Source organism: Epinephelus lanceolatus, chromosome 21 (genome assembly GCF_041903045.1).
Source record: "Epinephelus lanceolatus isolate andai-2023 chromosome 21, ASM4190304v1, whole genome shotgun sequence".
Taxonomy (NCBI): domain Eukaryota; kingdom Metazoa; phylum Chordata; class Actinopteri; order Perciformes; family Serranidae; genus Epinephelus; species Epinephelus lanceolatus.
The window spans coordinates 912,149-926,843 of record NC_135754.1 but is presented as its reverse complement, the minus strand read 5'-3'; the positions used below and the strand labels follow the sequence as shown (position 1 = coordinate 926,843).

Below are 14,695 nucleotides of genomic sequence, written 5' to 3'. Positions count from 1 at the left end.
CCGACTGCGGTCCCAATCCCGTCCGTCTCTCTTCCAAGATGCGCCCACACTAAAGGCCCGCTCTGAAGGCGCACTGGATGCGGGAATACTGAAGACGAAACGCGCCAGTTTTGAGAGCGCTGGGAAGTAGAGGGCTCAGTGCACCTTCAGACCTTGTTTGAGCTTCTTTTCCACATCATTTGTTAACCGTCCGCTCCCGCAAGGTTTGGGTTGGGCGGGACCCAATCCCAATGCAGCCCTCTAGACCTTAGGTTTCCAATGTGTGCATATATATATATATATATATATATATATATATATATATGTATATGTACAGTACAGGCCAAAAGTTTGGACACACCTTCTCATTCAATGCGTTTTCTTTATTTTCATGACTATTTACATTGTAGATTCTCACTGAAGGCATCAAAACTATGAATGAACACATGTGGAGTTATGTACTTAACAAAAAAAGGTGAAATAACTGAAAACATGTTTTATATTCTAGTTTCTTCAAAATAGCCACCCTTTGCTCTGATTACTGCTTTGCACACTCTTGGCATTCTCTCCATGAGCTTCAAGAGGTAGTCACCTGAAATGGTTTTCCAACAGTCTTGAAGGAGTTCCCAGAGATGTTTAGCACTTGTTGGCCCCTTTGCCTTCACTCTGCGGTCCAGCTCACCCCAAACCATCTGGATTGGGTTCAGGTCCGGTGACTGTGGAGGCCAGGTCGTCTGCCGCAGCACTCCATCACTCTCCTTCTTGGTCAAATAGCCCTTACACAGCCTGGAGGTGTGTTTGGGGTCATTGTCCTGTTGAAAAATAAATGATCGTCCAACTAAACGCAAACCGGATGGGATGGCATGTCGCTGCAGGATGCTGTGGTAGCCATGCTGGTTCAGTGTGCCTTCAATTTTGAATAAATCCCCAACAGTGTCACCAGCAAAACACCCCCACACCATCACACCTCCTCCTCCATGCTTCACAGTGGGAACCAGGCATGTGGAATCCATCCGTTCACCTTTTCTGCGTCTCACAAAGACACGGTGGTTGGAACCAAAGCTCTCAAATTTGGACTCATCAGACCAAAGCACAGATTTCCACTGGTCTAATGTCCATTCCTTGTGTTTCTTGGCCCAAACAAATCTCTTCTGCTTGTTGCCTCTCCTTAGCAGTGGTTTCCTAGCAGCTATTTGACCATGAAGGCCTGATTCGCGCAGTCTCCTCTTAACAGTTGTTCTAGAGATGGGTCTGCTGCTAGAACTCTGTGTGGCATTCATCTGGTCTCTGATCTGAGCTGCTGTTAACTTGCGATTTCTGAGGCTGGTGACTCGGATGAACTTATCCTCAGAAGCAGAGGTGACTCTTGGTCTTCCTTTCCTGGGTCGGTCCTCATGTGTGTCAGTTTGGTTGTAGCGCTTGATGGTTTTTGCGACTCCACTTGGGGACACATTTAAAGTTTTTGCAATTTTCCGGACTGACTGACCTTCATTTCTTAAAGTAATGATGGCCACTGGTTTTTCTTTAGTTAGCTGATTGGTTCTTGCCATAATATGAATTTTAACAGTTGTCCAATAGGGCTGTCGGCTGTGTATTAACCTGACTTCTGCACAACACAACTGATGGTCCCAATCCCATTGATAAAGCAAGAAATTCCACTAATTAACCCTGATAAGGCACACCTGTGAAGTGGAAACCATTTCAGGTGACTACCTCTTGAAGCTCATGGAGAGAATGCCAAGAGTGTGCAAAGCAGTAATCAGAGCAAAGGGTGGCTATTTTGAAGAAACTAGAATATAAAACATGTTTTCAGTTATTTCACCTTTTTTTGTTAAGTACATAACTCCACATGTGTTCATTCATAGTTTTGATGCCTTCAGTGAGAATCTACAATGTAAATAGTCATGAAAATAAAGAAAACGCATTGAATGAGAAGGTGTGTCCAAACTTTTGGCCTGTACTGTATATCATATTTATTTATTAAGACATTGCTAGAAATGCTAAAAGCTAAACTGTGATACTGTCAGAGCTGGATGTAAGATGATATCTGTAAAGGGCTGAAAGAAAACAGTGCTTTATATGATTTTCCATTGTAAGAAATTATGTAAAAAGCAGAATATTTTCCAAAAAAGAGGAAAATTGGCAGAGTCATAGCAGAGATGTGCTCAAAGAGTGTAACGATTGAACATTTTTGTTCTGCAGCTGAAAGTATGCATGTGTGTGTGTAAGACATAGGTAGTTTTAAACCTGACACATCTGAGATTTGAATCTGTTAATAATTAAAACAATAGAGACAGAAGTCACAAAAAGAGCCCAGAAGTGATACATTAATCACAACCAAGCACGAACTGATGGAGATCTAATCAGGTAATCAGAATCACCTGTGTCTCTGTCTGAAAGCGATGAGTCATGGTTGGCCATTCCTGGTTATGCAGGGCTCACTCGCTCACCCCTCCCGTCGGGTAAATGACGGTGGTCTCGTAGGGACAAAAAGTCTTGCGCACGACTTTTTCAGGAGTAGGCCTATCTAGCGACGAGGTGAATGTTTATTTAGAAATCTAAGCCATGTTACGATATTGTAATGAATCCCTCACGAGCAGGAGACCAGAGGAGCGTTCGGGAAAAAGGTCCGTTTATTTGAGCACTCCAGAAACTCTGGTAACACTCCACTCCGTCCCAAACTCTGACTCTTCTAGCGTAACAGACACACTTAATAACTTTACACACATACTCGTTTGCCATACTAAGTGGGGACCCTCCTCCCCTCTCTGCTCCGCCAATCTCCAGCCCGCACACTGACTGACAGCGTAGCCGGTAAACAGTGCTCAGCTGTTTATTTAGCCTAGCAATATCTCCGGACTATAGTAGCTGCAATGGACGACTTTGAACGCGATTTTGAAGAGTTTCTTGTAGCGGACACAGACCCAGAGCCATACCTGTTTGAGCCGGAGCACACAGATGAGGAACTCCATGTGTTTGATACTGAGCGGGTGAGAAGAGAGGCTGAATGCACAGAATGGGATTCAGTGCTACTGCTACCATCGTTGGGAGATATATCACCAGGAGGAAAACGCCGCAGAGAGTGCATCACAAGGAGTGAAGTTGCGTCTTCTTTTCCTCGCAGATGACGGTTCGGGTTCATTCTCTCCTGTTGCGTGGTAAGTGTGGTCCATTCGCAAACTTTATAACTAAAAAAACTTTTCACTACTCTCTATCGACGGACTACTAACACTCTCTGCTGTTTCTTCCTCCTTCCTTCCGCTGTCTTCGTTGGGTCATTTATACACACGAAACGCGTTCTCTGGCTGGCAGGATTGTCCGCTCGGTCTGCCGTACATACATGGCGGCGCAAGATGGCGACCTCTCTAAAGCAAGGCCCTTGAAATATATATATATATATATATATATAAAAGCATAATTATAAGGCTACAAAAACCAAACGAATTTTATTTTATAGCGATCATACACTTGTATAAACATATTAATGAGGAGAATATTCAGATTCAGATTGACAATAAACCATGACAAATATTACACACTGGCCCTTTAAACAAGGCGAAACAGGCTGCTCTCACTCAAAAGTCATCACATTGTGGTGCTTGGACAGTGACTTCTGGCATCAGACACTGACTAAGAAAGCTGTTCTTTCATGTTGGCGCGATATGCAACTGGTCACTGTTATTGTTTATCGGCACCCGGCAGCGTCAGGGAGAAATGCAGTGGAACAACAACATAAGTTAAGGGGGTGGAAATCTGAGTAGGGTGGTGGACAACAACCACCCACTTTCACCCTGGAATCTGGGGCCTGTATCACGAAGCAGGATTACTGTCTTAGCGAGGTAACTTCAGGGTTAACCCTGGGTTTTCGGTCTCACGAAGCCGGTTCAGTTCTTATCGGGGTAGATCACCATGGTAACTTACTCTGAACGGCTATCCTGCTCCGGAGCAGGGTAAGTTCAGGGTTGAATCTGATCCTATAAAAAACACCACCCACTGGCCAATCAGCTGTTCGGAAAGAAAATGACTCCTTTGACAGAAATGCAGCCCAGTCATGACGGGAAGTTTAATTCATTTGATTGATTTTGATTTGAAAGTTTATTTTGAACACTAAAAAGAAAAGAAAGCAACAACAGACAATGAAAAGATTGTTCAAAAAGGAGTGGAAAGAAGTCGAAATTTCATCCCACCCCTTCATAAGAAAGAAACTGATCATTTGCGAACACTTAAAAGCACCATTAATTAGTGCCAACATTTTTTTTGTTGGAGGAAATGATCCCTGTTAAATATAATGGGCCTAATTGACAGCTTTGCTGCTGGAAATGTGGAAAGTAGCCTATCTTGTCTACACTTCATGGTGTTTGAGGGATTTTCCTTTTTGTTTTTTAAAGAGGGAGACCTGGTATATTTTTGCGCAGCTGTTAATTTCTGACACAGCTCAATATCAGGATGATTTTATTCAGACTATCAATTTGGTGTTGATATGATTTAATTGTGGCGTCAGCTTTAAGCTTTATTATAGCATATATAACGTTATGACAAAGAAGACCAATTTATCAGACGCAATGATGTTAGACGATAATTGTAATACACGCAATTCATCTGCGCAGCATTGATTTCATGAGATTCAAGGGTATGATCAGTGTCAGATGTACAGGTACAGGTACTGTAGCTACTTGAACCAGTGATGAGTCATTTAACCTACCTTTGTCTTGATTTTTCCCTCTCTCCTCCTCTATTTCTTCTTTCCTTACCCGTTTTTTTTTTCTTCTCTATTAGGCTATGTGATTTCATTGATGTTTTGACAGGGGAATTTCTTTGACAAGCTTTTAGTGGCTTCTAACATCTCCGGCACTTTTCTTTTTTAATCTTGTAAATTTTATACTGTCTGTTTTTAACATTATGTGCAAATAAACTAATCTAAACTAAAACTAAACATTATTCATCCCGTTATGCGTTGCCACGCATGTTTCCTCCTCCTCCGGCTGCCACGGTGTTGGCCTTTTCTGTAATGTTGCTTTTCTCCTCCTCATATTTTAGTAGAATTAATCTCTGATCCTCACGAGAAATACTTTTTTTTCCCCTCACATACGGCGCTCTGTGAGGACGCTCAGTGACGCTGCGCTTCTCTCATGATTGTGATTGGTCCACTGTGTGCACGTTCATGGCTCTTGATAAAGCAACCCTGGGTTGAGTTACCGAGTTGATATCCAGCGTCGTGATACTGATTATCCTGATTGCCATTGTTAGGGTTAGTCAACCCAGGATAGGTCTGGGTAACCCAGGAAAGGTTGATCTCGCTTCATGATACAGGCCCCTGGTGTTCACTTCCTGTAAGATTGTCAGAACTCTCAACACTCGACCCTGTAGCACTTAAAAAGAAGTTAAAGGGGAACTAATGTTTTTTTCAACATGGGCCCTATTTTCCGATCTACTTTTGTCTAAATGAGTGATAGGATGTTCAATATTTCTCCAGTACGAAGCTAGGGCTGATCTGCCTACAGCCTGTGATCGTGTGCTATATTAAATAATAGGGCACTCAGACAGCGTCAAACAACGTCAAATACGTCCACTAAAAGTGCATTTTTTTCACACAGATAGGCTCGGATTGTTAGTATAATTATCCGACAACATAACGGGAAGGAGAAATGAATGTCTGTGTTTACCTTTAGCTGGATTCGGACATGTTCCTCTGCCTGTTGCTGCTCCCTCTCTCTTCTCGTGCACTCTTCAATTTCAATGAGCTCTGTGTCCGTGTATGTCCGTGTACGTCCGTGTACTCTGTGTACTCTGTGTTCAAATAAATACGGGCGGTCATCAAATTCAAATGGCTCATCCAGATCCAGTTGGTCAAAATCGGGTTCAGACATGTTTGTTGTGGCAAGTCAAAACACTCACTCAGAGTGAAAGTCTGGCTCTGAAATCTCACATCTCGCAAGATTCTTCTTCTTCTTCTTCTTCTTCTTCTTCTTTGGTGTTTTACGGCAGTTGGTCTCACGAGATTTGAGTTGTTGCAGGAAGTTACCGCTGGAGTGACTTTACAAACGCTAGGAGTTACTCTGTTTGGAGTAGTCATGGCTGAATTTTTACCCGATTTGACCAACTGTAAGGTCACTCCAGAAATGTCAAATATTGAACATCCTATCACTCATTTAGACAAAAGTAGATCGAAATTAGGGCCCAGGTTGAAAAAAACATTAGTTCTCCTTTAACAAAGCAAAGAAAGTTCGCTCCTTGGTACAACTCTCAAACCCGTAAGTTAAAACAAATATCGCAAAAATTTGAAAGGAATTGGTGATTAACCAAACGGGAAGAATCTCGTTTAGTCTGGGCAGACAGTCTCAAAACGTATAAGAGGGGCCTCTGCAATGCCAGAGCAAACTATTACTCAGCATTAATAGAAGAAAATAAGAACAACCTCAGGTTTCTTTTCAGCACTGTAGCCAGGCTGACTGAGAGTCAGAGCTCTATTGAGCCTTGTATTCCTTTAGCCCTTTGCAGTAATGATTTTATGAGCATTTTTAATGACAAAATTTTAACTATTAGAGGCAAAATTCATGACCTCTTGTCCTCAGATAGTACCTATCTGCCCCCAAACACAGCTGTAAGATCTAATATATATTTAAGTAATATATTAATATAGTAATTAATAATCTCTTAGACCCCATCCCAACTAGGCTACTTAAGGAAATCTTACCTTTAGTTAACACTCACTTAGCCTATTAGACATGATCAATATATCTTTATTAACAGGCTATGTACCACAGTCCTTTAAGGTAGCTGTAATTAAACCTAAAAAAGCCCACCCTGGATCCAGAGGTGTTAGCCAACTATAGACCAATATCTAATCTTCCCTTTCTTTCGAAGATCCTTGAGAAAGTAGTCAGTAGTAAAGTGTGTGATTTTCTCCATGATAATAATTTATTTGAGGAATTTCAGTCAGGACTTAGAGTGCACCATAGCAATGAGACAGCACTAGTTAAAATTACAAATTATCTTCTGATTGCCTCAGACAAAGGACTCGTCTCTGTACTTTTTTTTTTATTAGATCTTAGTACAGCATTTGACACAATTGACCATCAAATTCTGCTACAGAGACTGGAACATTTAATTGGCCTGAAAGGTTCTGGACTAAGCTGGTTTAAATCTTATTTATCTGATCGTTTTTAGTTTGTTCATGTTCATGATGAATCATCTCTAAATACTAAAGTTTGTTTCGGAATTCCACAAGGTTCTGTGCTCGGACCAATCCTATTCACTCTATACATGCTTCCCTTAGGTAACATCATAAGAAATCACTCTGTAAATTTCCATTGCTATGTGGATGATACACAATTGTATTTATCAATGAAGCCAGAAGAAACTAATCAATTAACTAAACTTCAAAACTGCCTTAACCCTATGGGCCCAAACAATGCAAACTGTTCTTCTCTATGGATTTTGTCCGCATCATAGCAAGAAGCCACAGATATCATGTGAAACAGTGGAACCGCAGCTTTCCGACAAGACCAAGCACTTGTCGGTAGTCCAATGTTTTCACAACGAAAAAATAAAGATAAAGTTACACTAAAATTGTGTATAACAAAGATTTCATACAGCTTTGCACACACATTACTCTTGGATGGATTACTCGCGAATGCAGGGTTGCACAGACATGCCACGCATAACGCATGAAAGTGCAGGACCGGAGCTTTCCGATGATACAAACATATCATTGTGCTGTCATCCCATCACGCTGTAAATACAGATCACTTGTCTACGAAATAAAAACCTGATGAATTTCTTTACAATCCATTATACAGATCTTGTTATCAGTCACTTCATATAGTGAGGAATAATATTATTACTATTTTTCTATTATCTTAGATGTAAATATTGCATGTTTCTTTCAAATAAAACCAGTTTTTGACTTGTGAATGAGTCAATGGAATTTCTTGCAATATTGAAAAAATACTGGCAATTATGTCCGCCTGGCACAAGCTACATGTTTTGGGCAACTGTGAAGTGACAGAATGTCCCACCATCATGGTTCTTATATTTTCAGATTTCAGAGAGTCTCCCCTCTTCATATATAGCAGAATATGTCTACTTCCAACTTGCTATGGTGAGATACATGTAAAAATAAGTAAGAATTTGGTAACACAGATTTTTTTTCTCATTGATATAAAACTTAATGTAAAATACAGGCACATAGAAGGACATGCAATGATGGCAAATCTGGATAGCCCAGATTGTCCTGAAAAAAACAAGATGTAGAATGTCCTGAAAAAAACAAGATATAGCATGTGTATGAGTTACTGCCTCAAGCGAGGGAGTTCAAGTCGGTGCGGCTTCTGCAGTGATGCGGGAGCTGTGCCGGTCCGTCGTGGTGAAGAGGGAGCTGAGCCAGAAAGCAAAGCTTTAAATTTACTCATCCATCTACGTCCCAACCCTCACCTATGGTCATGAACTCTGGGTAGTAGTAAGAATGAGATCGCGGATACAAGTGGTGGACATGAGTTTCCTCCGTGGGGTGGCAGGGCTCAGCCTTAGAGATAGGGTGAGGAGCTCGGACATCCGGAGGGAGCTCGGAGTAGAGCTGCTACTCCTTCGCGTTGAAAGGGGTCAGTTGAGGTGGCTCGAGCATCTGATCAGGATGCCTCCTGGGCGCCTCCCGCTGGAGGTGTTCCGGGCACGTCCCACTGGTAGGAGAACAGGCTGGAGGGATTACATATCTGGTCTTGCCTGGGAACACCTTGGGGTCCCCCAGGAGGACCTGGAAAGTGTTGCTGGGGAGAGGGATGTCTGGGGTGCTTTGCTTGGCCTGCTGCCCCCGCGACCCGGCCCTGGATAAAGGATGAAAATGGATGGATGGATGGATGTAGCCTTTATAATGACTGTGATATGAGCTTAAAAGTAAAGGCAGTAAAGATACCCCAAAAAGGCCTAGGGCCCAAAGGGTTAAAGACATAAAAATCTGGATGAGCTCCAATTTCCTTTTGTTAAATTCAGACAAAACTGAAGTTATCGTTCTTTTTTTTTTAAATTTATTTTTTTTAAATTTTATATACTTTATTAATCCCCGAGGGGAAATTCAATTTTTCACTCTGTTGTCAATTACACACAGGTCCGAACACACACATGCACAAACTGGACCTATACATGCACTAAGTGGAGAGATGTCAGAGTGGGCTGCCCATGACAGGCGCTCTGAGCGGTTGGGGGGTTCGGTGCCTTACTCAGGTGCCCAGGAGGTGAACTGGCACCTCTCCAGCTACCAGTCCACGCTCCATATTTTTGGTCCGGACGGGGACTTGAACTGGCGACCCTCCGGTTCCCAACCCAAGCTACTGACTGAGCTACTGCCGCCCCCCAATGAGCTACTGCCGCCCCCAGAATAACTCGGCCCAACTTGGCCCCAAACAACTCAGAGACTCTTTATCTGATGACATATGTAGTTTCTCTGGATGGCATTGCTCTGGCCTCAAGCACTACTGTAAGAGACCTCGGAGTAATATTTGACCAAGATTTGTCTTTAACTCCCATTTAAAACAAACTTCATGGACTGCGATTTTTCATCTGCGTAATATTGCGAAAATTAGGCCTATCCTGACCCAAAAAGATACAGAAAAATTGGTTTTGTTACCTCTAGGCTGGATTACTGTAATTCCCTATTATCAGGTAGCTCTAATAAGTCTTTAAAAAACTCTCCAGCTAATTCAGAACATAGCGGCACGTGTACTGACTAAGAGGCGAGAACAAATTCCCCTGTTTTAGCTTCTCTGCATTGGCTCCCTGTAAAATCCAGAATTGAATTTAAAATCCTAGTCCTAACTTATAAAGCTCTAAATGGTCAGGCTCCGTCATATCTTAGAGAGCTCATAGTGCCATATTACCCCACCAGAACACTGCGCACTGAGAATGCAGGGTTACTCGTGGTCCCTAAAGTTACCAAAAGTAGATCAGGAGCCAGAGCCTTCAGCTATCAGGCTCCTCTCATGTAGAATCATCTTCCTGTTGTGATCCGCGAGGCAGACACCGTCTCCACATTTAAGACTAGACTTAAGACTTTCCTCTTTGATAAAGCTTATAGTTAGGGCTGGCTCAGGCTTGGCTTGTACCTAGTTAGGCTGATTTAGGCCTAGTCTGCCGGGGGACCTCCTATAATACACCGGGCACCTTCTCTCCTTCTCTCTCTCTCTCTTTCCCTTTAGCTAACACTCATGTCCTGTTACTACATCTTGCTTACTCGGCCATACTGCATGTCCCTAACTCTGCTTCTTCTCCAGAGTCTTTGTGCTCCACTGTCTCGCAGGTTAACTTATATCGCAGCGGTGCCTGGATAGTGTGATGTGTACTGTACATGTATACTATCATATATTAATATATACTTTCAACGTATTGTACCACAATAGCTGTAATTATTATTATAATATATTACTTTCATTAATGTTGTTGTAAGCTACTGTCATTACTGTCTGTCCTGCATCTCTCTGTCTCTCTTTCTGTCTTATTCTGTCATACGGATTACTGTTAATTTATTATGTTGATCTGTTTTGTACGACATCTATTGCACGTCTGTCCTCGAAGAGGGATCCCTCCTCAGTTGCTCTTCCTGAAGTTTCTACCGTTTTTTTCCCCCGTTAAAGGGTTTTTTTTGGGGAGTTTTCCTTATCCGCTCTGAGGGTCCTAAGGACAGAGGGATGTCGTATGCTGTAAAGCCCTGTGAGGCAAACTGATTTGTGATATTGGGCTTTATAAATAAAATTGATTGATTGAACTGACATAGAGTAAGGCAAATATTATATCAATACCTTTGTCCATCTTTTAAATCTATATCTAGCTAAACACAGGTGAATTGAATTTAAAAGACTATTGACTGAAACACATCCCTTTACACCAACTTTGAGACTTTGAGAAAGCGTTTCACAGCTTAGACAGGAGAACACTATGGTGCCCCCCCTAAAGGGTTTTTTTGGGGGGAGTTTTTCCTTATCCGCTGCGAGGGTCATAAGGACAGAGGGATGTCGTATGCTGTAAAGCCCTGTGAGGCAAATTGTGATTTGTGATATTGGGCTTTATAAATAAAATTGATTGATTGATTGATTGAACATTGTGGGTGCTACAGGAGATTATGTCAGAAATTTCTGTAAAAGCAGAGAGGCAGAAGGGAGTCACCTAATCTGAGCAGCACGATACACACCCATGACACACCCATCAAAGGTCAGAAAACAGCATAAAAATTGAAGAGCTTAACATTTTTGAAATATAACTGTAATAAAATAAAAAGGATACAAGTCAAAACACAACAACCCAAAATATAATTGCAAAAAAACAATTTCACAAATACATCCACAGAGACTGTGGCCATAACAGGCTACAGCTTCTATACACAGGACAGAGCAGATGTGTCTGTATTGAAGACATAAATATAATCTAATTAACAAACATATGAACTCATGGACATTGATATTTTAGCTGTTGATGACAAAAATAAAATCCATTTCTAGTTACTGATATTGTAATGATAATAATAAATCAGACATATATTGCTTTTCAGAGTCTTTCAAGACACTTTACATAGAGTAGCATAAAGAACAGTTAATTGTTTATTAAATAAAATAAAATGAAATGAAATAAAAGACTAACCGGAGCTGTGGAGGAGCAAGAGATGGATCTGACTGAGAAGCAGAGGACACTATAGGCAGACAGCTTGTTACTCAAAATGGCCCTTCCTTAAATATGCTTAACTTTTGGTCTTAATAAAATGCACATGGGTGAGTTACAACAAAAAATTCTCTCTCTGTACAGTTGGCATAAATGTTGAAAGTAGCTACAGAGAACAAAACTGTTTTTTCTACCAGGCTGTGAACATGTTTATTTCTGTTGTAAAATTGGACATTTTAACATGGGGGTCAACGAGGATTGACTGGCCTCTGGAGCCGGCCTCAAGTGGACATGCAGAGGAACTGCAGTTTTTGGCACTTCTGCACTGGCTTCATTTCTCAGCCTCAGAGGTTGCCGCTTGGGACAAAAGCATATATATTTATATTCACAGTAACCACTGCCTCACTTTGTGGCTGATTAATCATGTACGACAGGCTTTTATTGAAATATTAAGCAGCTATTGAGATGTTATTTCATGAGGCTTGTTAAAAAGGTAAAGTTGTCATGACCCAAGTCTTGCTTAGTCCTAGATGTAATGTTCATTGTCAATTTGCACTTTACTACATTAAGGGTTATATTTAATGCTGGAAGAGGTTAATCTGGGAAATCCAAACAGGTTTAATTCCACACAGATAATAATAATATTGTATATCCACACAACAAACCACGAGATTCTGCACAAAGTCAAGGCAATTTAGGCAATGAAATAATCAAGAATATGAAATAATTATTTTTGTTTTGTTGTTGTTCAAGAGGTAGTTTGATATTTTTTTGGGAAATAATGATCAGAGCTAGATGAGATAATCAGTACCACTCTTTTGTTTGTATGTTAAAGATGTAGCTAGCCAGCAAGAGGGCAGCTTGACTAGATGGTACCTCATGCATTTGGGAGTTTGATGCATTGCTCAAAAGCACCCTGGTAGCATAAACATCAGTGGCGAGACAGGCGGCAACCTGGCATCTCCTCAGCCACCAATTTACACTCTGTAGTTGGTCCATACAGGGACTTGAACCCTCTGGCTCTTAAGCCTTGTCCCAACAGACTCCACTACTGCAACCCAGTATGAACATGAACATATTAGCGTACTGAAGTAATACAATCCTGTGTCTCCCTAGACCTTTGCCCCGAAGCTGGTGATCCTGGACTTCAGCGATTTGGATAGCATGGAGGATGTCGTGGCTGAGGTAGTGGAGTGTTACAGATGTGTGGATGTGTTGATCTGCAACAGCAGCATGAAGCTGAAAGCCCCGGTGCAGAGTGTCTCCCTGGAACTGGACAGAAACATCATGGACATTAACTACTTTGGCCCCAGCACTTTGGTCAAAGGTGGGCTGGACATTGCTGAGAAAATCATCACCAAATAGGCTACCACTACTATTTCTATGATGTTGGTTTTTAGTGATTTTTTTCATCTGAATGCTAATATGTTCACATAATGTGGCAGGTGTTCTTCCAACAATGATGTCAAGAAGATCGGGACACATTGTTTTGGTCAACAGCATCCAGGGAAGACTGGCTATCCCATTCAGAAGTTCATGTGAGCTGCCCATAAAAGTCTCTATGAGCTTTTCTCAACCATTTTAAAGGGTTCCCTCACCAAAATCCCTAAAAAGATATTAATGCACTTTCCCCTTATGGTAACATTAGACATACATACAATTGCCAAAAACTGTAGTCAAGTATATAGAAATAAAATTCTACCAACTTACTGAGATTTTAAAAATATACATGTGTATTTCAGGGGTGAGTATTAAGTATGGAGCTTTTTTCCTATCTTTATTCAAGTGGTATATCAATTTGAAAGCATTATTTATTGATTTCTTGTTCAGATTTTGGAATATTGTCCCTCAGAACCCAGCCCTCGCACTCAAATAGCCTCTGCTTGCGCTTAGATCTACTCTGTTTCTGCTCAAACTGTGTGCTCGCACTCAGACACAATGTTGCTTGCACAGATTTCCTGCTCCAGCTTCAGCTCTTCTCCTTGCCCTCAAGCTGCTTCTGTGTGCTCTGGAATTTCTGCTCTCAGATTTCTGCCTTGCGATTGGATTTTTTTGTGTAACAACCCTGTTAAAATCCCCCAACCAACAGAACGCCAGGTTTATTGTTGACCAATGAAATGATCCCTGCCTCCTTGCGGGCATGCCTTAGTTTTAGAGCGTCCCGTCTGGGCAGGTACTCTTTAGCCAGGTTCACTCCACACCAGGGCTTTATTAAATGTTCTTCCCTTGCTTTCTTTATGACTTTTGGAATAAAGGGACTGTTAATTTACACACATGCGCCCGTATTTTTTACTAAAATAGCCCCATAGAATATACATATATACATATATATATATATATATATATATACAGTACAGGCCAAAAGTTTGGACACACCTTCTCATTCAATGCGTTTTCTTTATTTTCATGACTATTTACATTGTAGATTCTCACTGAAGGCATCAAAACTATGAATGAACACGTGGAGTTATGTACTTAACAAAAAAAGGTGAAATAACTGAAAACATGTTTTATATTCTAGTTTCTTCAAAATAGCCACCCTTTGCTCTGATTACTGCTTTGCACACTCTTGGCATTCTCTCGATGAGCTTCAAGAGGTAGTCACCTGAAATGGTTTTCCAACAGTCTTGAAGGAGTTCCCAGAGGTGTTTAGCACTTGTTGGCCCCTTTGCCTTCACTCTGCGGTCCAGCTCACCCCAAACCATCTCGATTGGGTTCAGGTCCGGTGACTGTGGAGGCCAGGTCGTCTGCCGCAGCACTCCATCACTCTCCTTCTTGGTCAAATAGCCCTTACACAGCCTGGAGGTGTGTTTGGGGTCATTGTCCTGTTGAAAAATAAATGATCGTCCAACTAAACGCAAACCGGATGGGATGGCATGTCGCTGCAGGATGCTGTGGTAGCCATGCTGGTTCAGTGTGCCTTCGATTTTGAATAAATCCCCAACAGTGTCACCAGCAAAACGCCCCCACACCATCACACCTCCTCCTCCATGCTTCACAGTGGGAACCAGGCATGTGAAATCCATCCGTTCACCTTTTCTGCGTCTCACAAAGACACGGTGGTTGGAACCAA

At 41.6% G+C, this 14,695-nt stretch overlaps 1 protein-coding gene across 2 annotated transcripts in view; it reads left to right on the top strand.

The window, feature by feature from the left end:
* dhrs7cb (dehydrogenase/reductase (SDR family) member 7Cb) overlaps positions 1–14,695 on the top strand; it is a 107,425-nt gene that overhangs the window by 59,150 nt on the left and 33,580 nt on the right. For both annotated transcript variants that reach the window (XM_033611537.2, XM_033611539.2), the window contains 2 exons: positions 12,739–12,949; positions 13,068–13,160. In XM_033611537.2, coding sequence (XP_033467428.2) covers positions 12,739–12,949; positions 13,068–13,160 — 304 coding nt within the window. The remainder of the gene's footprint in view (positions 1–12,738; positions 12,950–13,067; positions 13,161–14,695) is intronic.